We start from the raw sequence: 23899 nt of genomic DNA on the forward strand, positions 1-23899 counted from the left end.
ACACCAGATCACCTTTATTTAACCAGGTAGGCCAGATCACCTTTATTTAACCAGGTAGACACCAGATCACCTTTATTTAACCAGGTAGACCAGATCACCTTTATTTAACCAGGTAGACCAGATCACCTTTATTTAACCAGGTAGACACCAGATCACCTTTATTTAACCAGGTAGACCAGATCACCTTTATTTAACCAGGTAGGCCAGATCACCTTTATTTAACCAGGTAGACACCAGATCACCTTTATTTAACCAGGTAGGCCAGATCACCTTTATTTAACCAGGTAGACACCAGATCACCTTTATTTAACCAGGTAGACCAGATCACCTTTATTTAACCAGGTAGACACCAGATCACCTTTATTTAACCAGGTAGACCAGATCACCTTTATTTAACCAGGTAGACACCAGATCACCTTTATTTAACCAGGTAGACCAGATCACCTTTATTTAACCAGGTAGACCAGATCACCTTTATTTAACCAGGTAGACCAGACCACCTTTATTTAACCAGGTAGACCAGATCACCTTTATTTAACCAGGTAGACCAGATCACCTTTATTTAACCAGGTAGACCAGATCACCTTTATCTAACCAGGTAGACCAGATCACCTTTATTTAACCAGGTAGACCAGATCACCTTTATTTAACCAGGTAGACCAGATCACCTTTATTTAACCAGGTAGACCAGATCACCTTTATTTAACCAGGTAGACCAGATCACCTTTATTTAACCAGGTAAGCTAGTTGAGAACAAGTTCTCATTTACAACTGTGACCTGGCCAAGATAAAGCAAAGCAGTGCGACACATACAACAACACAGAGTTACACATGGAATAAACAAACATACAGTCAATAACACAATAGAAAAATCTATATACAGTGTGTGCAAATGAGGTAGGATAAGAGAGGTAAGGCAATAAATAGGCCATGATAGCAAAATAATGACAATTTAGCAATTAAACACTGGAGTGATAGATGTGCAGAAGATGAATGTGCAAGTAGAGATACTGGGGTGCAAAGGAGCAAGATAAATAAATAACAATATGGGGATGAGGTAGTTTGATGGGCTGTTTACAGATGGGCTGTGTACAGTCTTACTAAAGACTTCTAGATGCCTAATAAAACAGAACTGGACCACAGCAGCATCAACCCCCCCAATATAACTCTGTCTTATCTCTGTGTTGTTCAGCATCAACCCCCCCAGTATAACTCTGTCTTATCTCTGTGTTGTTCAGCATCAACCCCCCCAGTATAACTCTGTCTTATCTCTGTGTTGTTCAGCATCAATCCCCCCCCCCAGTATAACAGTATAACTCTGTCTTATCTCTGTGTTGTTCAGCATCAACCCCCCAGTATAACTCTGTCTTATCTCTGTGTTGTTCAGCATCAACCCCCCAGTATAACTCTGTCTTATCTCTGTGTTGTTCAGCATCAACCCCCCAGTATAACTCTGTCTTATCTCTGTGTTGTTCAGCATCAACCCCCAGTATAACTCTGTCTTATCTCTGTGTTGTTCAGCATCAACCCCCAGTATAACTCTGTCTTATCTCTGTGTTGTTCAGCATCAACCCCCCAGTATAACTCTGTCTTATCTCTGTGTTGTTCAGCATCAACCCCCAGTATAACTCTGTCTTATCTCTGTGTTGTTCAGCATCAACCCCCCAGTATAACTCTGTCTTATCTCTGTGTTGTTCAGCATCAACCCCCCTCTGTCTTAGTATAACTCTGTCTTATCTCTGTGTTGTTCAGCATCAACCCCCCAGTATAACTCTGTCTTATCTCTGTGTTGTTCAGCATCAACCCCCAGTATAACTCTGTCTTATCTCTGTGTTGTTCAGCATCAACCACCCCAGTATAACTCTGTCTTATCTCTGTGTTGTTCAGCATCAACCCCCCCAGTATAACTCTGTCTTATCTCTGTGTTGTTCAGCATCAACCCCCCCAGTATAACTATGTCTTATCTCTGTGTTGTTCAGCATCAACCCCCCAGTATAACTCTGTCTTATCTCTGGGTTGTTCAGCATCAACCCCCCCAGTATAACTCTGTCTTATCTCTGTGTTCCTCCAGACACATTCTGGATCAACCCCCCCAGTATAACTCTGTCTTATCTCTGTGTTCCTCCAGACACGTTCTGGATCAACCCCCAGTATAAGATCACTCTGCTAGAGGAGGACGACGACCCTGAGGATGACGAGGTGGCCTGTAGCTTCCTGGTGGCTCTGATGCAGAAGGACAGGAGGAGGTACCGGGGACAGGGACAGGACATGCACACCATCGGGTTCGCCATCTACGAGGTGAGAGACAAGCAGGCCATCATTATAAATGATTAGATCTTAACTGACTTGTCTGGTTAAATAATGGTTAAATAACCTGTTCACAGACATTCATTTTTTTGATGTTTCCAAAGCTTCATGATTTTTCTCTTTTCGTTTTGCAGATTCCAGAAGAGGTATGGAAGCTATATATTTCAGGAATTTGCTTCATGCAGTTTCATGCATTGGCGCCCATTGTACGAATGATCACTTCCCAGGGTATGGCTTAATTATTAGTTCATTTGAACGATACACACTTAAATCACATCTAGTTGAGCTTCAAACCCGCGTCTATCTGTCTCTGTTTCCTACCGTGATCCTCTGCAGTACAAGGGCTGTCAGAACGTGCACCTAAAGAAGGACTTCTTCCTGACCCACTCATCCTGCGCTCGCTCGGAGACCTTCATCAACCTGAGAGAGGTCAGCAACCGTCTCAGTCTGCCTCCGGGAGAATACCTCATCGTCCCCTCCACCTTCGAGTCTGGCCAGGAGGCCGACTTTGTCCTGCGAGTCTTCACTGAGAAACAGTCCGAGACAGAGTAAGTGTGTATTGTGGGGGTCTGTGGTCTGTGTGTGTTGATTTTCATTGTGTCTGTTTTCTCATTCCAGAGAGCTTGATGATATCATATCTGCAGACCTGGAAGATGAGGTGGGTTTTCTCAACACCTGCAGTCACTCACTTTCATTTGGTCCCCGAAATTGTTTAGTAAAACAAAATAAATATATTTTACCTTTATTTAACTAGCAAGTCAGTTAAGAACAAATTCTTATTTTCAATGATGGCCTAGGAACAGTGGGTTAACTGCCTGTTCAGGGGCAGAACGACAGATTTGTACCTTGTCAGCTCGGGGATTTGAACTTGCAACCTTCCGGTTACTAGTCCAACGCTCTAACCACTAGGCTACCCTGCCGCCCATATATACACTATATAGACAAAAGTATGTGGACATCTCTTCAAATGAGTGGATTCGGCTATTTACAGCCACACCCGTTGCTGACAGGTGTATAAAATCGAGTACACAGCCATGTAATCTCCATAGACAAACATTGTCAGTAGAATGGCCTTACTGAAGAGCTCAGTGACTTTCACTGTGGCACCATTATAAGATGCCACCTTTCCAACAAGTCAGTTTGTCAAATATCTGTGCTGATAGAGCTGCCCCGGTCAACTGTAAGTGCTGTTATTGTGGAAACGTCTAGGAGCAACAACGGCTCAGCCGCGAAGTGGTAGTCCACACAAGCTCACAGAATGGGAGTGCTCACAAAATGTGAAAGAATCTCCCAGCCTGGCAAGCCACCTTAAGGACATTGAAGAGATGGAGGTTGAGAGTCTGGTCTGGGGGGTGCTGAAGGGCATAAAAATGATTTGTCCTCGGTTGCAACTCTCACTACTGAGTTCCAAACTGCCTCTGGAAGCAACGTCAGCAACAAGAACTGTTCGTGAGGAGCTTCATGAAATGGGTTTCCATGGCCGAGCAGCTGCACACAAGCCTAAGATCACCATGCGCAATGACAAGCGTCATCTGGAGAGGTGTAAAGCTCACCGCCATTGGACTCTGGAGAAGTGGAAACACGTTCTCTGGAGAGATGAATCACGCTTCACCATCTGGCAGTCCAACGGACGAATCTGGGTTTGTGGGATGCCAGGAGAACACTACCTGCCTCAATGCATAGTGCCAACTGTAAAGTTTGGTGGAGGAGGAATAATGGTCTGGGGCTGTTTTTAATGGTTCGGGCTAGACCCCTTAGTTCCAGTGAAGGGAAATCTTAACGGTACAGCATACAATGACATTCTAGATGATTCTGTGCTTCCAACTTTGTGGCAATAGTTTGGTGTAGGCCCTTTTCCTGTTTTAGCATGACAATGTCCCCGTGCACAAAACAATGTCAAAAACAGGATTTTCAAATACAATCTCTTTTTGGGCTTAGTTGTGGTCAATTAGCATCTCCGACAAGAGGCTGAATCTGGTCGATGATCCCTGATGTAGACATTATCATGTTATTGAATAGTTGAGGGGAGCAGGTAGCCTAGTGGTTAGAGCGTTGGACTAGTAACCAGCAGGTAGCCTAGTGGTTAGAGCGTTGGACTAGTAACCAGCAGGTAGCCTTGTGGTAAGAGCGTTGGACTAGTAACCAGCAGGTAGCCTAGTGGTTAGAGCGTTGGACTAGTAACCAGCAGGTAGCCTAGTGGTTAGAGCGTTGGACTAGTAACCAGCAGGTAGCCTAGTGGTTAGAGCGTTGGACTAGTAACCAGCAGGTAGCCTAGTGGTTAGAGCGTTGGACTAGTAACCAGCAGGTAGCCTAGTGGTTAGAGCGTTGGACTAGTAACCAGCAGGTAGGCTAGTGGTTAGAGCGTTGGACTAGTAACCAGCAGGTAGCCTAGTGGTTAGAGCGTTGGACTAGTAACCAGCAGGTAGCCTAGTGGTTAGAGCGTTGGACTAGTAACCAGCAGGTAGCCTAGTGGTTAGAGCGTTGGACTAGTAACCAGCAGGTAGCCTAGTGGTTAGAGCGTTGGACTAGTAACCAGCAGGTAGCCTAGTGGTTAGAGCGTTGGACTAGTAACCAGCAGGTAGCCTAGTGGTTAGAGCGTTGGACTAGTAACCAGCAGGTAGCCTAGTGGTTAGAGCGTTGAACTAGTAACCAGCAGGTAGCCTAGTGGTTAGAGCGTTGGACTAGTAACCAGCAGGTAGCCTAGTGGTTAGAGCGTTGGGCCAGTAACCAGCAGGTAGACTAGTGGTTAGAGTGTTGGACTAGTAACCAGCAGGTAGCCTAGTGGTTAGAGCGTTGGACTAGTAACCAGCAGGTAGCCTAGTGGTTAGAGCGTTGGACTAGTAACCAGCAGGTAGCCTAGTGGTTAGAGCGTTGGACTAGTAACCAGCAGGTAGCCTAGTGGTTAGAGAGTTGGACTAGTAACCAGCAGGTAGCCTAGTGGTTAGAGCGTTGGACTAGTAACCAGCAGGTAGCCTAGTGGTTAGAGCGTTGGACTAGTAACCAGCAGGTAGACTAGTGGTTAGAGTGTTGGACTAGTAACCAGCAGGTAGCCTAGTGGTTAGAGCGTTGGACTAGTAACCAGCAGGTAGCCTAGTGGTTAGAGCGTTGGACCAGTAACCAGCAGGTAGTCTAGTAGTTAGAGCGTTGGACTAGTAACCAGCAGGTAGCCTAGTGGTTAGAGCGTTGGACTAGTAACCAGCAGGTAGCCTAGTGGTTAGAGTGTTGGACTAGTAACCAGCAGGTAGCCTAGTGGTTAGAGCGTTGGACTAGTATACAGCAGGTAGCCTAGTGGTTAGAGCGTTGGACTAGTAAACAGCAGGTAGCCTAGTGGTTAGAGCGTTGGACTAGTAACCAGCAGGTAGCCTAGTGGTTAGAGCGTTGGACTAGTAACCAGCAGGTAGCCTAGTGGTTAGAGCGTTGGCTAGTAACCAGCAGGTAGACTAGTGGTTAGAGCGTTGGACTAGTAACCAGCAGGTATCCTAGTGGTTAGAGCGTTGGACTAGTAACCAGCAGGTAGACTAGTGGTTAGAGCGTTGGACTAGTAACCAGCAGGTAGCCTAGTGGTTAGAGCGTTGGACTAGTAACCAGCAGGTAGCCTAGTGGTTAGAGCGTTGGACTAGTAACCAGCACGTAGCCTAGTGGTTAGAGCGTTGGACTAGTAACCAGCAGGTAGCCTAGTGGTTAGAGCGTTGGACTAGTAACCAGCAGGTAGGCTAGTGGTTAGAGCGTTGGACTAGTAACCAGCAGGTAGCCTAGTGGTTAGAGCGTTGGACTAGTAACCAGCAGGTAGCCTAGTGGTTAGAGCGTTGGACTAGTAACCAGCAGGTAGCCTAGTGGTTAGAGCGTTGGACTAGTAACCAGCAGGTAGCCTAGTGGTTAGAGCGTTGGACTAGTAACCAGCAGGTAGCCTAGTGGTTAGAGCGTTGGACTAGTAACCAGCAGGTAGCCTAGTGGTTAGAGCGTTGGACTAGTAACCAGCAGGTAGCCTAGTGGTTAGAGCGTTGAACTAGTAACCAGCAGGTAGCCTAGTGGTTAGAGCGTTGGACTAGTAACCAGCAGGTAGCCTAGTGGTTAGAGCGTTGGGCCAGTAACCAGCAGGTAGACTAGTGGTTAGAGTGTTGGACTAGTAACCAGCAGGTAGCCTAGTGGTTAGAGCGTTGGACTAGTAACCAGCAGGTAGCCTAGTGGTTAGAGCGTTGGACTAGTAACCAGCAGGTAGCCTAGTGGTTAGAGCGTTGGACTAGTAACCAGCAGGTAGCCTAGTGGTTAGAGAGTTGGACTAGTAACCAGCAGGTAGCCTAGTGGTTAGAGCGTTGGACTAGTAACCAGCAGGTAGCCTAGTGGTTAGAGCGTTGGACTAGTAACCAGCAGGTAGACTAGTGGTTAGAGTGTTGGACTAGTAACCAGCAGGTAGCCTAGTGGTTAGAGCGTTGGACTAGTAACCAGCAGGTAGCCTAGTGGTTAGAGCGTTGGACCAGTAACCAGCAGGTAGTCTAGTAGTTAGAGCGTTGGACTAGTAACCAGCAGGTAGCCTAGTGGTTAGAGCGTTGGACTAGTAACCAGCAGGTAGCCTAGTGGTTAGAGTGTTGGACTAGTAACCAGCAGGTAGCCTAGTGGTTAGAGCGTTGGACTAGTATACAGCAGGTAGCCTAGTGGTTAGAGCGTTGGACTAGTAAACAGCAGGTAGCCTAGTGGTTAGAGCGTTGGACTAGTAACCAGCAGGTAGCCTAGTGGTTAGAGCGTTGGACTAGTAACCAGCAGGTAGCCTAGTGGTTAGAGCGTTGGCTAGTAACCAGCAGGTAGACTAGTGGTTAGAGCGTTGGACTAGTAACCAGCAGGTATCCTAGTGGTTAGAGCGTTGGACTAGTAACCAGCAGGTAGACTAGTGGTTAGAGCGTTGGACTAGTAACCAGCAGGTAGCCTAGTGGTTAGAGTGTTGGACTAGTAACCAGCAGGTAGACTAGTGGTTAGAGCGTTGGGCCAGTAACCAGCAGGTAGACTAGTGGTTAGAGCGTTGGACTAGTAACCAGCAGGTAGACTAGTGGTTAGAGTGTTGGACTAGTAACCAGCAGGTAGCCTAGTGGTTACAGCATTGGACTAGTAACCAGCAGGTAGACTAGTGGTTAGAGCGTTGAACTAGTAACCAGCAGGTAGCCTAGTGGTTAGAGCGTTGGACTAGTAACCAGCAGGTAGCCTAGTGGTTAGAGCGTTGGGCTAGTAACCAGCAGGTAGACTAGTGGTTAGAGCGTTGGACTAGTAACCAGCAGGTAGCCTAGTGGTTAGAGCGTTGGGCTAGTAACCAGCAGGTAGCTTAGTGGTTAGAGCGTTGGACTAGTAACCAGCAGGTAGCCTAGTGGTTAGAGCGTTGGACTAGTAACCAGCAGGTAGGCTAGTGGTTAGAGCGTTGGACTAGTAACCAGCAGGTAGCCTAGTGGTTAGAGCGTTGGACTAGTAACCAGCAGGTAGACTAGTGGTTAGAGCGTTGGACTAGTAACCAGCAGGTAGCCTAGTGGTTAGAGCGTTGGGCTAGTAACCAGCAGGTAGACTAGTGGTTAGAGCGTTGGATTAGTATCCAGCAGGTAGCCTAGTGGTTAGAGCGTTGGGCTAGTAACCAGCAGGTAGCTTAGTGGTTAGAGCGTTGGACTAGTAACCAGCAGGTAGCCTAGTGGTTAGAGCGTTGGACTAATAACCAGCAGGTAGGCTAGTGGTTATAGTGTTGGACTAGTAACCAGCAGGTAGCCTAGTGGTTAGAGCGTTGGACTAGTAACCAGCAGGTAGCCTAGTGGTTAGAGCGTTGGACTAGTAACCAGCAGGTAGCCTAGTGGTTAGAGCGTTGGACTAATAACCAGCAGGTAGGCTAGTGGTTAGAGTGTTGGACTAGTAACCAGCAGGTAGCCTAGTGGTTAGAGCGTTGGACTAGTAACCAGCAGGTAGACTAGTGGTTAGAGTGTTGGACTAGTAACCAGCAGGTAGACTAGTGGTTAGAGCGTTGGACTAGGAACCAGCAGGTAGCCTAGTGGTTAGAGCGTTGGACCAGTAACCAGCAGGTAGTCTAGTGGTTAGAGCGTTGGACTAGTAACCAGCAGGTAGCCTAGTGGTTAGAGCGTTGGACTAGTAACCAGCAGGTAGCCTAGTGGTTAGAGTGTTGGACTAGTAACCAGCAGGTAGCCTAGTGGTTAGAGCGTTGGACTAGTATACAGCAGGTAGCCTAGTGGTTAGAGCGTTGGACTATTAACCAGCAGGTAGCCTAGTGGTTAGAGTGTTGGACTAGTAACCAGCAGGTAGCCTAGTGGTTAGAGCGTTGGACTAGTAACCAGCAGGTAGCCTAGTGGTTAGAGCGTTGGACTAGTAACCAGCAGGTAGCCTAGTGGTTAGAGCGTTGGACTAGTAACCAGCAGGTAGCCTAGTGGTTAGAGCGTTGGACTAGTAACAAGCAGGTAGCCTAGTGGTTAGAGCGTTGGACTAGTAACCAGCAGGTAGCCTAGTGGTTAGAGCGTTGGGCCAGTAACCAGCAGGTAGACTAGTGGTTAGAGCGTTGGACTAGTAACCAGCAGGTAGCCTAGTGGTTAGAGCGTTGGACTAGTAACCAGCAGGTAGCCTAGTGGTTAGAGCGTTGGACTAGTAACCAGCAGGTAGCCTAGTGGTTAGAGCGTTGGACTAGTAACCAGCAGGTAGCCTAGTGGTTAGAGCGTTGGACTAGTAACCAGCAGGGAGCCTAGTGGTTAGAGCGTTGGACTAGTAACCAGCAGGTAGCCTAGTGGTTAGAGCGTTGGACTAGTAACCAGCAGGTAGCCTAGTGGTTAGAGCGTTGGACTAGTAACCAGCAGGTAGCCTAGTGGTTAGAGCGTTGGGCCAGTAACCAGCAGGTAGACTAGTGGTTAGGGTGTTGGACTAGTAACCAGCAGGTAGCCTAGTGGTTAGAGCGTTGGACTAGTAACCAGCAGGTAGCCTAGTGGTTAGAGCGTTGGACTAGTAACCAGCAGGTAGCCTAGTGGTTAGAGCGTTGGACTAGTAACCAGCAGGTAGCCTAGTGGTTAGAGTGTTGGACTAGTAACCAGCAGGTAGCCTAGTGGTTAGAGCGTTGGACTAGTATACAGCAGGTAGCCTAGTGGTTAGAGCGTTGGACTATTAACCAGCAGGTAGCCTAGTGGTTAGAGTGTTGGACTAGTAACCAGCAGGTAGCCTAGTGGTTAGAGCGTTGGACTAGTAACCAGCAGGTAGCCTAGTGGTTAGAGCGTTGGACTAGTAACCAGCAGGTAGCCTAGTGGTTAGAGCGTTGGACTAGTAACCAGCAGGTAGCCTAGTGGTTAGAGCGTTGGACTAGTAACCAGCAGGTAGCCTAGTGGTTAGAGCGTTGGACTAGTAACCAGCAGGTAGCCTAGTGGTTAGAGCGTTGGACTAGTAACCAGCAGGTAGCCTAGTGGTTAGAGCGTTGGGCCAGTAACCAGCAGGTAGACTAGTGGTTAGAGTGTTGGACTAGTAACCAGCAGGTAGCCTAGTGGTTAGAGCGTTGGACTAGTAACCAGCAGGTAGCCTAGTGGTTAGAGCGTTGGACTAGTAACCAGCAGGTAGCCTAGTGGTTAGAGCGTTGGACTAGTAACCAGCAGGTAGCCTAGTGGTTAGAGCGTTGGACTAGTAACCAGCAGGTAGCCTAGTGGTTAGAGCGTTGGACTAGTAACCAGCAGGTAGCCTAGTGGTTAGAGCGTTGGACTAGTAACCAGCACGTAGCCTAGTGGTTAGAGCGTTGGACTAGTAACCAGCAGGTAGCCTAGTGGTTAGAGCGTTGGACTAGTAACCAGCAGGTAGCCTAGTGGTTAGAGCGTTGGACTAGTAACCAGCAGGTAGCCTAGTGGTTAGAGCGTTGGACCAGTAACCAGCAGGTAGTCTAGTGGTTAGAGCGTTGGACTAGTAACCAGCAGGTAGCCTAGTGGTTAGAGCGTTGGACTAATAACCAGCAGGTAGGCTAGTGGTTAGAGTGTTGGACTAGTAACCAGCAGGTAGCCTAGTGGTTAGAGCGTTGGACCAGTAACCAGCAGGTAGTCTAGTGGTTAGAGCGTTGGACTAGTAACCAGCAGGTAGCCTAGTGGTTAAAGCGTTGGACTAGTAACCAGCAGGTAGCCTAGTGGTTAGAGTGTTGGACTAGTAACCAGCAGGTAGCCTAGTGGTTAGAGCGTTGGACTAGTATACAGCAGGTAGCCTAGTGGTTAGAGCGTTGGACTATTAACCAGCAGGTAGCCTAGTGGTTAGAGTGTTGGACTAGTAACCAGCAGGTAGCCTAGTGGTTAGAGCGTTGGACTAGTAACCAGCAGGTAGCCTAGTGGTTAGAGCGTTGGACTAGTAACCAGCAGGTAGCCTAGTGGTTAGAGCGTTGGACTAGTAACCAGCAGGTAGCCTAGTGGTTAGAGCGTTGGACTAGTAACCAGCAGGTAGCCTAGTGGTTAGAGCGTTGGACTAATAACCAGCAGGTAGCCTAGTGGTTAGAGTGTTGGACTAGTAACCAGCAGGTAGCCTAGTGGTTAGAGCGTTGGACTAGTAACCAGCAGGTAGCCTAGTGGTTAGAGCGTTGGACTAGTAACCAGCAGGTAGCCTAGTGGTTAGAGCGTTGGACTAGTAACCAGCAGGTAGCTTAGTGGTTAGAGCGTTGGACTAGTAACCAGCAGGTAGCCTAGTGGTTAGAGCGTTGGACTAGTAACCAGCAGGTAGCCTAGTGGTTAGAGCGTTGGACTAGTAACCAGCAGGTAGCCTAGTGGTTAGAGCGTTGGACTAGTAACCAGCAGGTAGCCTAGTGGTTAGAGCGTTTGACTAGTAACCAGCAGGTAGCCTAGTGGTTAGAGCGTTGGACTAGTAACCAGCAGGTAGCCTAGTGGTTAGAGCGTTGGACTAGTAACCAGCAGGTAGCCTAGTGGTTAGAGCGTTGGACTAGTAACCAGCAGGTAGCCTAGTGGTTAGAGCGTTGGACCAGTAACCAGCAGGTAGTCTAGTGGTTAGAGCGTTGGACTAGTAACCAGCAGGTAGCCTAGTGGTTAGAGCGTTGGACTAATAACCAGCAGGTAGGCTAGTGGTTAGAGTGTTGGACTAGTAACCAGCAGGTAGCCTAGTGGTTAGAGCGTTGGACTAGTAACCAGCAGGTAGACTAGTGGTTAGAGTGTTGGACTAGTAACCAGCAGGTAGACTAGTGGTTAGAGCGTTGGACTAGTAACCAGCAGGTAGTCTAGTGGTTAGAGTGTTGGACTAGTAACCAGCAGGTGGCCTAGTGGTTAGAGCGTTGGACCAGTAACCAGCAGGTAGCCTAGTGGTTAGAGGGGGAGCAGGTAGCCTAGTGGTTAGAGTGTAGAGGAGGCAGGTAGCCTAGTGGTTAGAGTGTAGAGGAGGCAGGTAGCCTAGTGGGTAGAGGGGGCAGGGTAGCCTAGTGGTTAGAGTGTAGAGGAGGCAGGTAGTCTAGTGGTTAGAGTGTAGAGGAGGCAGGTAGTCTAGTGGTTAGAGTGTAGAGGGGGCAGGGTAGCCTAGTGGTTAGAGTGTAGAGGAGGCAGGTAGCCTAGTGGTTAGAGTGTAGAGGAGGCAGGTAGCCTAGTGGTTAGAGTGTAGAGGAGGCAGGTAGTCTAGTGGTTTGAGCGTAGAGGAGGCAGGTAGCCTAGTTGTTAGAGTGTAGAGGAGGCAGGTAGCCTAGTGGTTAGAGTGTTGGACTAGTAACCAGCAGGTAGCCTAGTGGTTAGAGCGTTGGACTAGTAACCAGCAGGTAGCCTAGTGGTTAGAGCGTTGAACTAGTAACCAGCAGGTAGCCTAGTGGTTAGAGCGTTGGACTAGTAACCAGCAGGTAGCCTAGTGGTTAGAGCGTTGGACTAGTAACCAGCAGGTAGCCTAGTGGTTAGAGCGTTGGACTAGTAACCAGCAGGTAGCCTAGTGGTTAGAGCGTTGGACTAGTAACCAGCAGGTAGCCTAGTGGTTAGAGCGTTGGACTAGTAACCAGCAGGTAGCCTAGTGGTTAGAGCGTTGGGCCAGTAACCAGCAGGTAGACTAGTGGTTAGAGTGTTGGACTAGTAACCAGCAGGTAGCCTAGTGGTTAGAGCGTTGGACTAGTAACCAGCAGGTAGCCTAGTGGTTAGAGCGTTGGACTAGTAACCAGCAGGTAGCCTAGTGGTTAGAGCGTTGGACTAGTAACCAGCAGGTAGCCTAGTGGTTAGAGCGTTGGACTAGTAACCAGCAGGTAGCCTAGTGGTTAGAGCGTTGGACTAGTAACCAGCAGGTAGCCTAGTGGTTAGAGCGTTGGACTAGTAACCAGCAGGTAGCCTAGTGGTTAGAGCGTTGGACTAGTAACCAGCAGGTAGCCTAGTGGTTAGAGCGTTGGACTAGTAACCAGCAGGTAGCCTAGTGGTTAGAGCGTTGGACTAGTAACCAGCAGGTAGCCTAGTGGTTAGAGCGTTGGACCAGTAACCAGCAGGTAGTCTAGTGGTTAGAGCGTTGGACTAGTAACCAGCAGGTAGCCTAGTGGTTAGAGCGTTGGACTAATAACCAGCAGGTAGGCTAGTGGTTAGAGTGTTGGACTAGTAACCAGCAGGTAGCCTAGTGGTTAGAGCGTTGGACTAGTAACCAGCAGGTAGACTAGTGGTTAGAGTGTTGGACTAGTAACCAGCAGGTAGCCTAGTGGTTAGAGCGTTGGACTAGTAACCAGCAGGTAGACTAGTGGTTAGAGTGTTGGACTAGTAACCAGCAGGTAGACTAGTGGTTAGAGCGTTGGACTAGTAACCAGCAGGTAGTCTAGTGGTTAGAGTGTTGGACTAGTAACCAGCAGGTAGCCTAGTGGTTAGAGCGTTGGACCAGTAACCAGCAGGTAGCCTAGTGGTTAGAGGGGGAGCAGGTAGCCTAGTGGTTAGAGTGTAGAGGAGGCAGGTAGCCTAGTGGTTAGAGTGTAGAGGAGGCAGGTAGCCTAGTGGGTAGAGGGGGCAGGGTAGCCTAGTGGTTAGAGTGTAGAGGAGGCAGGTAGTCTAGTGGTTAGAGTGTAGAGGAGGCAGGTAGTCTAGTGGTTAGAGTGTAGAGGGGGCAGGGTAGCCTAGTGGTTAGAGTGTAGAGGAGGCAGGTAGCCTAGTGGTTAGAGTGTAGAGGAGGCAGGTAGTCTAGTGGTTAGAGTGTAGAGGAGGCAGGTAGCCTAGTGGTTAGAGTGTAGAGGAGGCAGGTAGCCTAGTGGTTAGAGTGTAGAGGAGGCAGGTAGTCTAGTGGTTTGAGCGTAGAGGAGGCAGGTAGCCTAGTGGTTAGAGTGTAGAGGAGGCAGGTAGCCTAGTGGTTAGAGTGTTGGACTAGTAACCAGCAGGTAGCCTAGTGGTTAGAGCGTTGGACTAGTAACCAGCAGGTAGCCTAGTGGTTAGAGCGTTGAACTAGTAACCAGCAGGTAGCCTAGTGGTTAGAGCGTTGGACTAGTAACCAGCAGGTAGCCTAGTGGTTAGAGCGTTGGACTAGTAACCAGCAGGTAGCCTAGTGGTTAGAGTGTTGGACTAGTAACCAGCAGGTAGCCTAGTGGTTAGAGCATTGGACTAGTAACCAGCAGGTAGCCTAGTGGTTAGAGCGTTGGACTAGTAACCAGCAGGTAGCCTAGTGGTTAGAGCGTTGGACTAGTAACCAGCAGGTAGCCTAGTGGTTAGAGCGTTGGACTAGTAACCAGCAGGTAGCCTAGTGGTTAGAGCGTTGGACTAGTAACCAGCAGGTAGCCTAGTGGTTAGAGCGTTGGACTAGTAACCAGCAGGTAGCCTAGTGGTTAGAGCGTTGGACCAGTAACCAGCAGGTAGCCTAGTGGTTAGAGCGTTGGGCCAGTAACCAGCAGGTAGACTAGTGGTTAGAGTGTTGGACTAGTAACCAGCAGGTAGCCTAGTGGTTAGAGCGTTGGACTAGTAACCAGCAGGTAGCCTAGTGGTTAGAGCGTTGGACTAGTAACCAGCAGGTAGCCTAGTGGTTAGAGCGTTGGACTAGTAACCAGCAGGTAGCCTAGTGGTTAGAGCGTTGGACTAGTAACCAGCAGGTAGCCTAGTGGTTAGAGCGTTGGACTAGTAACCAGCAGGTAGCCTAGTGGTTAGAGCGTTGGACTAGTAACCAGCAGGTAGCCTAGTGGTTAGAGCGTTGGACTAGTAACCAGCAGGTAGCCTAGTGGTTAGAGCGTTGGGCCAGTAACCAGCAGGTAGACTAGTGGTTAGGGTGTTGGACTAGTAACCAGCAGGTAGCCTAGTGGTTAGAGCGTTGGACTAGTAACCAGCAGGTAGCCTAGTGGTTAGAGTGTTGGACTAGTAACCAGCAGGTAGCCTAGTGGTTAGAGCGTTGGACTAGTAACCAGCAGGTAGCCTAGTGGTTAGAGCGTTGGACTAGTAACCAGCAGGTAGCCTAGTGGTTAGAGCGTTGGACTAGTAACCAGCAGGTAGCCTAGTGGTTAGAGCGTTGGACCAGTAACCAGCAGGTAGTCTAGTGGTTAGAGCGTTGGACTAGTAACCAGCAGGTAGCCTAGTGGTTAGAGCGTTGGACTAATAACCAGCAGGTAGGCTAGTGGTTAGAGTGTTGGACTAGTAACCAGCAGGTAGCCTAGTGGTTAGAGCGTTGGACTAGTAACCAGCAGGTAGACTAGTGGTTAGAGTGTTGGACTAGTAACCAGCAGGTAGACTAGTGGTTAGAGCGTTGGACTAGTAACCAGCAGGTAGCCTAGTGGTTAGAGCGTTGGACCAGTAACCAGCAGGTAGTCTAGTGGTTAGAGCGTTGGACTAGTAACCAGCAGGTAGACTAGTGGTTAGAGCATTGGACTAGTAACCAGCAGGTAGCCTAGTGGTTAGAGTGTTGGACTAGTAACCAGCAGGTAGCCTAGTGGTTAGAGCGTTGGACTAGTAACCAGCAGGTAGCCTAGTGGTTAGAGCGTTGGGCTAGTAACCAGCAGGTAGACTAGTGGTTAGAGCGTTGGACTAGTAACCAGCAGGTAGCCTAGTGGTTAGAGCGTTGGGCTAGTAACCAGCAGGTAGCTTAGTGGTTAGAGCGTTGGACTAGTAACCAGCAGGTAGCTTAGTGGTTAGAGTGTTGGACTAGTAACCAGCAGGTAGCCTAGTGGTTAGAGCTTTGGACTAGTAACCAGCAGGTAGACTAGTGGTTAGAGCGTTGGACTAGTAACCAGCAGGTAGACTAGTGGTTAGAGCGTTGGGCTAGTAACCAGCAGGTAGACTAGTGGTTAGAGCGTTGGACTAGTAACCAGCAGGTAGCCTAGTGGTTAGAGCGTTGGGCTAGTAACCAGCAGGTAGCTTAGTGGTTAGAGCGTTGGACTAGTAACCAGCAGGTAGCCTAGTGGTTAGAGCGTTGGACTAGTAACCAGCAGGTAGCCTAGTGGTTAGAGGGGGAGCAGGTAGCCTAGTGGTTAGAGTGTAGAGGAGGCAGGTAGCCTAGTGGTTAGAGTGTAGAGGAGGCAGGTAGCCTAGTGGTTAGAGCGTTGGACTAGTAACCAGCAGGTAGCCTAGTGGTTAGAGCGTTGGGCTAGTAACCAGCAGGTAGCTTAGTGGTTAGAGCGTTGGACTAGTAACCAGCAGGTAGCTTAGTGGTTAGAGTGTTGGACTAGTAACCAGCAGGTAGCCTAGTGGTTAGAGCTTTGGACTAGTAACCAGCAGGTAGACTAGTGGTTAGAGCGTTGGACTAGTAACCAGCAGGTAGACTAGTGGTTAGAGCGTTGGGCTAGTAACCAGCAGGTAGACTAGTGGTTAGAGCGTTGGACTAGTAACCAGCAGGTAGCCTAGTGGTTAGAGCGTTGGGCTAGTAACCAGCAGGTAGCTTAGTGGTTAGAGCGTTGGACTAGTAACCAGCAGGTAGCCTAGTGGTTAGAGCGTTGGACTAGTAACCAGCAGGTAGCCTAGTGGTTAGAGGGGGAGCAGGTAGCCTAGTGGTTAGAGTGTAGAGGAGGCAGGTAGCCTAGTGGTTAGAGCGTTGGACTAGTAACCAGCAGGTAGACTAGTGGTTAGAGCGTTGGACTAGTAACCAGCAGGTAGACTAGTGGTTAGAGCGTTGGGCTAGTAACCAGCAGGTAGACTAGTGGTTAGAGCGTTGGACTAGTAACCAGCAGGTAGCTTAGTGGTTAGAGTGTTGGACTAGTAACCAGCAGGTAGCCTAGTGGTTACAGCTTTGGACTAGTAACCAGCAGGTAGACTAGTGGTTAGAGCGTTGGACTAGTAACCAGCAGGTAGACTAGTGGTTAGAGCGTTGGGCTAGTAACCAGCAGGTAGACTAGTGGTTAGAGCGTTGGACTAGTAACCAGCAGGTAGGCTAGTGGTTAGAGCGTTGGGCTAGTAACCAGCAGGTAGCTTAGTGGTTAGAGCGTTGGACTAGTAACCAGCAGGTAGCCTAGTGGTTAGAGCGTTGGACTAGTAACCAGCAGGTAGCCTAGTGGTTAGAGGGGGAGCAGGTAGCCTAGTGGTTAGAGTGTAGAGGAGGCAGGTAGCCTAGTGGTTAGAGTGTAGAGGAGGCAGGTAGCCTAGTGGTTAGAGGGGGCAGGGTAGCCTAGTGGTTAGAGTGTAGAGGAGGCAGGTAGTCTAGTGGTTAGAGTGTAGAGGGGGCAGGGTAGCCTAGTGGTTAGAGTGTAGAGGAGGCAGGTAGCCTAGTGGTTAGAGTGTAGAGGAGGCAGGTAGTCTAGTGGTTCGAGTGTAGAGGAGGCAGGTAGTCTAGTGGTTAGAGTGTAGAGGAGGCAGGTAGCCTAGTGGTTAGAGTGTTGGACTAGTAACCAGCAGGTAGCCTAGTGGTTAGAGCGTTGGACTAGTAACCAGCAGGTAGCCTAGTGGTTAGAGCGTAGGACTAGTAACCAGCAGGTAGCCTCGTGTTTAGAGTGTTGGACTAGTAACCAGCAGGTAGCCTAGTGGTTAGAGTGTAGAGGAGGCAGGTAGCCTAGTGGTTAGAGTGTAGAGGAGGCAGGTAGCCTAGTGGTTAGAGTGTAGATGAGGCAGGTAGTCTAGTGGTTAGAGTGTAGAGGAGGCAGGTAGCCTAGTGGTTAGAGTGTAGAGGAGGCAGGTAGCCTAGTGGTTAGAGTGTAGAGGAGGCAGGTAGCCTAGTGGTTAGAGTGTAGAGGAGGCAGGTAGCCTAGTGGTTAGAGTGTAGAGGAGGCAGGTAGCCTAGTGGTTAGAGTGTAGAGGAGGCAGGTAGCCTAGTGGTTAGAGTGTAGAGGAGGCAGGTAGCCTAGTGGTTAGAGTTTAGAGGAGGCAGGTAGCCTAGTGGTTAGAGTTTAGAGGAGGCAGGTAGCCTAGTGGTTAGAGGGGGCAGGGTAGCCTAGTGGTTAGAGTGTAGAGGTGGCAGGTAGCCTAGTGGTTAGAGTGTAGAGGAGGCAGGTAGTCTAGTGGGTAGAGCGTTGGACTAGTAACCAGCAGGTAGCCTAGTGGTTAGAGTGTAGAGGAGGCAGGTAGCCTAGTGGTTAGAGTGTAGAGGAGGCAGGTAGCCTAGTGGTTAGAGTGTAGATGAGGCAGGTAGTCTAGTGGTTAGAGTGTAGAGGAGGCAGGTAGCCTAGTGGTTAGAGTGTAGAGGAGGCAGGTAGCCTAGTGGTTAGAGTGTAGAGGAGGCAGGTAGCCTAGTGGTTAGAGTGTAGAGGAGGCAGGTAGCCTAGTGGTTAGAGTGTAGAGGAGGCAGGTAGCCTAGTGGTTAGAGTGTAGAGGAGGCAGGTAGCCTAGTGGTTAGAGTGTAGAGGAGGCAGGTAGCCTAGTGGTTAGAGTTTAGAGGAGGCAGGTAGCCTAGTGGTTAGAGGGGGCAGGGTAGCCTAGTGGTTAGAGTGTAGAGGTGGCAGGTAGCCTAGTGGTTAGAGTGTAGAGGAGGCAGGTAGTCTAGTGGGTAGAGCGTTGGACTAGTAACCAGCAGGTAGCTTAGTGGGTAGAGCGTTGGTCTAGTAACTGGAAGGTTGTAAGATCGAATCACCGAGCTGACAAGGTACAAATCTGTCGTTCTGCCCCTGAACAGGCAGTTAACCCACTGTTCCCTGGTAGGCCGTCATTGAAAATCATAATTTGTTCTTAACTGACTTGCCTAGTTAAATAAAGGTTAAACATTTAAAAAAAATTAAGATCCCTGATGTAGAGACTTCATTATCATGTTATTGTCATTTTTACATTGTACACTTCTGATGAAATGGTTTAAATGACAGGACCACATCAGTGAAGATGACGTCGACGACGCTTTCAAATCCATGTTTGCTCAGCTTGCAGGAGAGGTAGGTTTCCCTCATTGATCTGTTCGCTAAGTTACAGATGGCCATCAGCTATGCTATATGTCGTTTAGCTAACAAATATGCTTAAATCTCTTAAGATCTATGTCTGAACCAGGGTTTTCTCATTGTCCCTTCTGTGACTATAGGACATGGAGATATCTGTCCGTGAGCTCAGGACCATCCTGAACAGGGTGGTGACTAGACGTGAGTACAGAGGTTTCCTTTCGTTTGAACCCACAATGTCCTCATACACTATTGACCCCAAAACCACAGGACAAGTGGTGTAAGCTCCTCTTCTTAGGAGAACAAGGGGTGTAGTAATCCTTGTGGGGTTCTGCTGTAGTAAGACTCATCAGTTTGAATGTTTGGCGGGTTGTGTGCTTTCAGACAAAGACCTGAAGACAGACGGTTTCAGTATGGAGTCCTGTAGGACCATGGTCAATCTCATGGATGTATCCTCTACGGTCTGTCTGTGTTGATCAGGGTCCCCACCAAAGACATAGAATGACTAGAATGGACATTCCAATTCAGGTCAGTTGGGGAAGAGTTCTAGTCATTCTCTTTCTATGGTGGAGACCCTGATCAGTGTTTCATTAAGACAGACAGTCAGTTACTGAGTGTTTCAGTCAGACAGTCAGTTATTGGCGTGTTTCAGTCAGACAGACAGTTACTGAGTGTTTCAGTCAGACAGACAGTCAGTTACTGAGTGTTTCAGTCAGACAGTCAGTTATTGGCGTGTTTCAGTCAGACAGTCAGTTATTGGAGTGTTTCAGTCAGACAGTCAGTTACTGAGTGTTTCATTCAGACAGACAGTTATTGAGTGTTTCAGTCAGACAGACAGTTATTGAGTGTTTCAGTCAGACAGACAGTTATTGGAGTGTTTCAGTCAGTCAGACAGTCAGTTACTGAGTGTTTCAGTCAGACAGTCAGTTATTGGAGTGTTTCAGACAGACAGTCAGTTATTGGAGTGTTTCAGTCAGACAGACAGTCAGTTATTGAGTGTTTCAGTCAGACAGACAGTTATTGAGTGTTTCAGTCAGACAGTCAGTTATTGGAGTGTTTCAGTCAGACAGTCAGTTATTGAGTGTTTCAGTCAGACAGACAGTTATTGAGTGTTTCAGTCAGACAGTCAGTTATTGGAGTGTTTCAGTCAGACAGTCAGTTATTGAGTGTTTCAGTCAGACAGACAGACAGTTATTGAGTGTTTCAGTCAGACAGTCAGTTATTGGAGTGTTTCAGTCAGACAGTCAGTTATTGGAGTGTTTCAGTCAGACAGACAGTCAGTTATTGAGTGTTTCAGTCAGACAGTCAGTTATTGAGTGTTTCAGTCAGACAGACAGTTATTGAGTGTTTCAGTCAGACAGACAGTTATTGAGTGTTTCAGTCAGACAGTCAGTTATTGGAGTGTTTCAGTCAGACAGTCAGTTATTGAGTGTTTCAGTCAGACAGACAGACAGTTATTGAGTGTTTCAGTCAGACAGACAGTCAGTTATTGAGTGTTTCAGTCAGACAGACAGTTATTGAGTGTTTCAGTCAGACAGTCAGTTATTGGAGTGTTTCAGTCAGACAGTCAGTTATTGAGTGTTTCAGTCAGACAGACAGTTATTGAGTGTTTCAGTCAGACAGTCAGTTATTGGAGTGTTTCAGTCAGACAGTCAGTTATTGAGTGTTTCAGTCAGACAGACAGACAGTTATTGAGTGTTTCAGTCAGACAGTCAGTTATTGGAGTGTTTCAGTCAGACAGTCAGTTATTGGAGTGTTTCAGTCAGACAGACAGTCAGTTATTGAGTGTTTCAGTCAGACAGTCAGTTATTGAGTGTTTCAGTCAGACAGACAGTTATTGAGTGTTTCAGTCAGACAGACAGTTATTGAGTGTTTCAGTCAGACAGTCAGTTATTGGAGTGTTTCAGTCAGACAGTCAGTTATTGAGTGTTTCAGTCAGACAGACAGTCAGTTATTGAGTGTTTCAGTCAGACAGACAGTCAGTTATTGAGTGTTTCAGTCAGACAGTCAGTTATTGGAGTGTTTCAGTCAGACAGACAGTCAGTTATTGAGTGTTTCAGTCAGACAGACAGTCAGTTATTGAGTGTTTCAGACAGACAGTCAGTTATTGGAGTGTTTCAGTCAGACAGTCAGTTATTGAGTGTTTCAGTCAGACAGACAGACAGTTATTGAGTGTTTCAGTCAGACAGACAGTCAGTTATTGAGTGTTTCAGTCAGACAGACAGTCAGTTATTGAGTGTTTCAGACAGACAGTCAGTTATTGGAGTGTTTCAGTCAGACAGTCAGTTATTGGAGTGTTTCAGTCAGACAGACAGTCAGTTATTGAGTGTTTCAGTCAGACAGTCAGTTATTGGAGTGTTTCAGTCAGACAGTCAGTTACTGAGTGTTTCAGTCAGACAGTCAGTTACTGAGTGTTTCAGTCAGACAGACAGTTATTGAGTGTTTCAGTCAGACAGACAGTCAGTTACTGAGTGTTTCATTCAGACAGTCAGTTACTGAGTGTTTCAGTCAGACAGTCAGTTATTGGAGTGTTTCAGACAGACAGTCAGTTATTGGAGTGTTTCAGTCATACATACAGTTACTGAGTGTTTCAGTCAGACAGTCAGTTACTGAGTGTTTCAGTCAGACAGTCAGTCAGTTACTGAGTGTTTCAGTCAGACAGACAGTCAGTTATTGAGTGTTTCAGTCAGACAGACAGTCAGTTATTGAGTGTTTCAGTCAGACAGTCAGTCAGTTATTGAGTGTTTCAGTCAGACAGTCAGTTACTGAGTGTTTCAGTCAGACAGTCAGTTATTGAGTGTTTCAGACAATCAGTCAGTTATTGAGTGTTTCAGTCAGACAGACAGTCAGTTACTGAGTGTTTCAGTCAGACAGACAGTCAGTTACTGAGTGTTTCAGTCAGACAGACAGTCAGTTACTGAGTGTTTCAGACAATCAGTCAGTTATTGAGTGTTTCAGTCAGACAGACAGTCAGTTACTGAGTGTTTCAGTCAGACAGACAGTCAGTTACTGAGTGTTTCAGTCAGACAGACAGTCAGTTACTGAGTGTTTCAGACAATCAGTCAGTTATTGAGTGTTTCAGTCAGACAGACAGTCAGTTACTGAGTGTTTCAGTCAGACAGTCAGTCAGTTATTGAGTGTTTCAGTCAGACAGTCAGTTATTGAGTGTTTCAGTCAGACAGTCAGTTATTGAGTGTTTCAGTCAGACAGTCAGTTATTGGGTGTTTCAGTCAGACAGTCAGTTACTGAGTGTTTCAGTCAGACAGACAGTCAGTTACTGAGTGTTTCAGTCAGTCAGACAGTCAGTTACTGAGTGTTTCAGTCAGACAGTCAGTTACTGAGTGTTTCAGTCAGTCAGACAGTCAGTTACTGAGTGTTTCAGTCAGTCAGACAGTCAGTTACTGAGTGTTTCAGTCAGACAGTCAGTTATTGAGTGTTTCAGTCAGACAGTCAGTTATTGAGTGTTTCAGACAATCAGTCAGTTATTGAGTGTTTCAGTTAGACAGACAGTCAGTTACTGAGTGTTTCAGTCAGACAGTCAGTCAGTTACTGAGTGTTTCAGTCAGACAGACAGTCAGTTACTGAGTGTTTCAGTCAGACAGACAGTTATTGAGTGTTTCAGTCAGACAGACAGTTATTGGAGTGTTTCAGTCAGACAGACAGTTATTGAGTGTTTCAGTCAGACAGTCAGTTATTGAGTGTTTCAGTCAGACAGTCAGTTATTGAGTGTTTCAGTCAGACAGACAGTCAGTTATTGAGTGTTTCAGTCAGACAGTCAGTTACTGAGTGTTTCAGTCAGACAGACAGTTATTGAGTGTTTCAGTAAGACAGACAGTTATTGAGTGTTTCAGTCAGACAGACAGTTATTGAGTGTTTCAGTCAGACAGACAGTTATTGAGTGTTTCTCTTTATTCCTCTACATTCTTTGACCCGGAGATCCCTCAGAAAGATGGCAGTGCCCGTCTCGGCCTGATAGAGTTCCAAATCCTCTGGAATAAGATCAGGAAGTGGCTGGTAAGGTCTGGTTTCTCTCTCTACCACACAACTAGAAGGAGATCATATTTACGTGTCTGGAACCTGCTGTTGGTGAGAACTAAGGGGACTGTAATTCCTTAGGACCCTGTTTTGTATTTCGCTCGAAGGACCACAATACTGATTAAAGGAATATTACTCTGCGTTCATCTCCATCTTTTGTAACAGAAACAACAGAACATATATATATATATGTATACATACAGTATGCATAGAATGTACTTCCACTTTCAAATCTGTATGGTGGGATTCAATCCAAGGCACAATAAAGCTGACAGTGCGTATTTTAAAGTCATTTTCATGGTAAGCCCTGTGCATGTTGACTGCGCTATAGAGAATATGATATCTGTGTGTTTATCGGTAGGTCATCTATAGAGAATATGACATGGACAAGTCAGGATCCATGAGCTCCTATGAGATGCGACTTGCTGTGGAGTCGGCAGGTATAGTTACACACACACACACACACACACACACACACGTACACACTACTGACTCTGTCGTCTCCCTCATAGGTTTTAAACTGAACAACAGGCTGAATCAGGTCCTGGTGGCTCGCTATGCTGAGAACGAGGCCATAGACTTTGACAACTTCATCTGCTGTCTGGTCAAACTGGAAGCCATGTTTAGTAAGTACTGTCATTTCCTGGTAGTACTGTTATACGGTATAGTATATTAGTCATGATGAATGTATGATTAGTGCCATCAAACTAGAATTACTGTACAGTCAGTGTGGCCGCCGGCCCTCCTGTCACGGCACATTGACTTGAATGGAAATATTTGTTGTGGTCGTTAGTCTAGTATTTCAATGATTAATGGTAATGCCTTATGAAGCAGAGAGCAGGTAATATCCTAGCAAAGGTTTTACACGAGACATTCCATTGTGTTTATATACACTGAGTGTACGAAACATTAAGAACACCTTCCTACTATTGAGTTGCACCTCCTTTTCACCCCTCAGAACAGCCTTAATTCTTCGGGGTGTGGACTCTACAAGGTGTCGAAAGCGTTCCACAGGGATGCTGGCCCATGTGGACTCTACAAGGTGTCGAAAGCGTTCCGCAGGGATGCTGGCCCATGTGGACTCTACAAGGTGTCGAAAGCGTTCCGCAGGGATGCTGGCCCATGTGGACTCTACAAGGTGTCGAAAGCGTTCCACAGGGATGCTGGCCCATGTGGACTCTACAAGGTGTCGAAAGCGTTCCACAGGGATGCTGGCCCATGTGGACTCTACAAGGTGTCGAAAGCGTTCCACAGGGATGCTGGCCCATGTGGACTCTACAAGGTGTCGAAAGCGTTCCACAGGGATGCAGGCCCATGTGGACTCTACAAGGTGTCGAAAGCGTTCCACAGGGATGCTGGCCCATGTGG

At 47.7% G+C, this 23899-nt stretch overlaps 1 protein-coding gene across 1 annotated transcript in view; it reads left to right on the top strand.

Moving 5' to 3' along the window:
* LOC115126269 (calpain-1 catalytic subunit-like) overlaps positions 1-23899 on the top strand; it is a 104489-nt gene that overhangs the window by 76805 nt on the left and 3785 nt on the right. The window contains exons 14-23 of the mRNA XM_065002338.1: positions 2129-2298; positions 2442-2453; positions 2644-2855; positions 2926-2965; positions 18431-18496; positions 18640-18697; positions 18881-18945; positions 22442-22510; positions 22893-22971; positions 23044-23157. Of these exons, the coding sequence (XP_064858410.1) occupies positions 2129-2298; positions 2442-2453; positions 2644-2855; positions 2926-2965; positions 18431-18496; positions 18640-18697; positions 18881-18945; positions 22442-22510; positions 22893-22971; positions 23044-23157 (885 nt within the window). The remainder of the gene's footprint in view (positions 1-2128; positions 2299-2441; positions 2454-2643; positions 2856-2925; positions 2966-18430; positions 18497-18639; positions 18698-18880; positions 18946-22441; positions 22511-22892; positions 22972-23043; positions 23158-23899) is intronic.

The sequence above is a fragment of the Oncorhynchus nerka genome, linkage group LG16, assembly GCF_034236695.1.
Source record: "Oncorhynchus nerka isolate Pitt River linkage group LG16, Oner_Uvic_2.0, whole genome shotgun sequence".
Taxonomy (NCBI): domain Eukaryota; kingdom Metazoa; phylum Chordata; class Actinopteri; order Salmoniformes; family Salmonidae; genus Oncorhynchus; species Oncorhynchus nerka.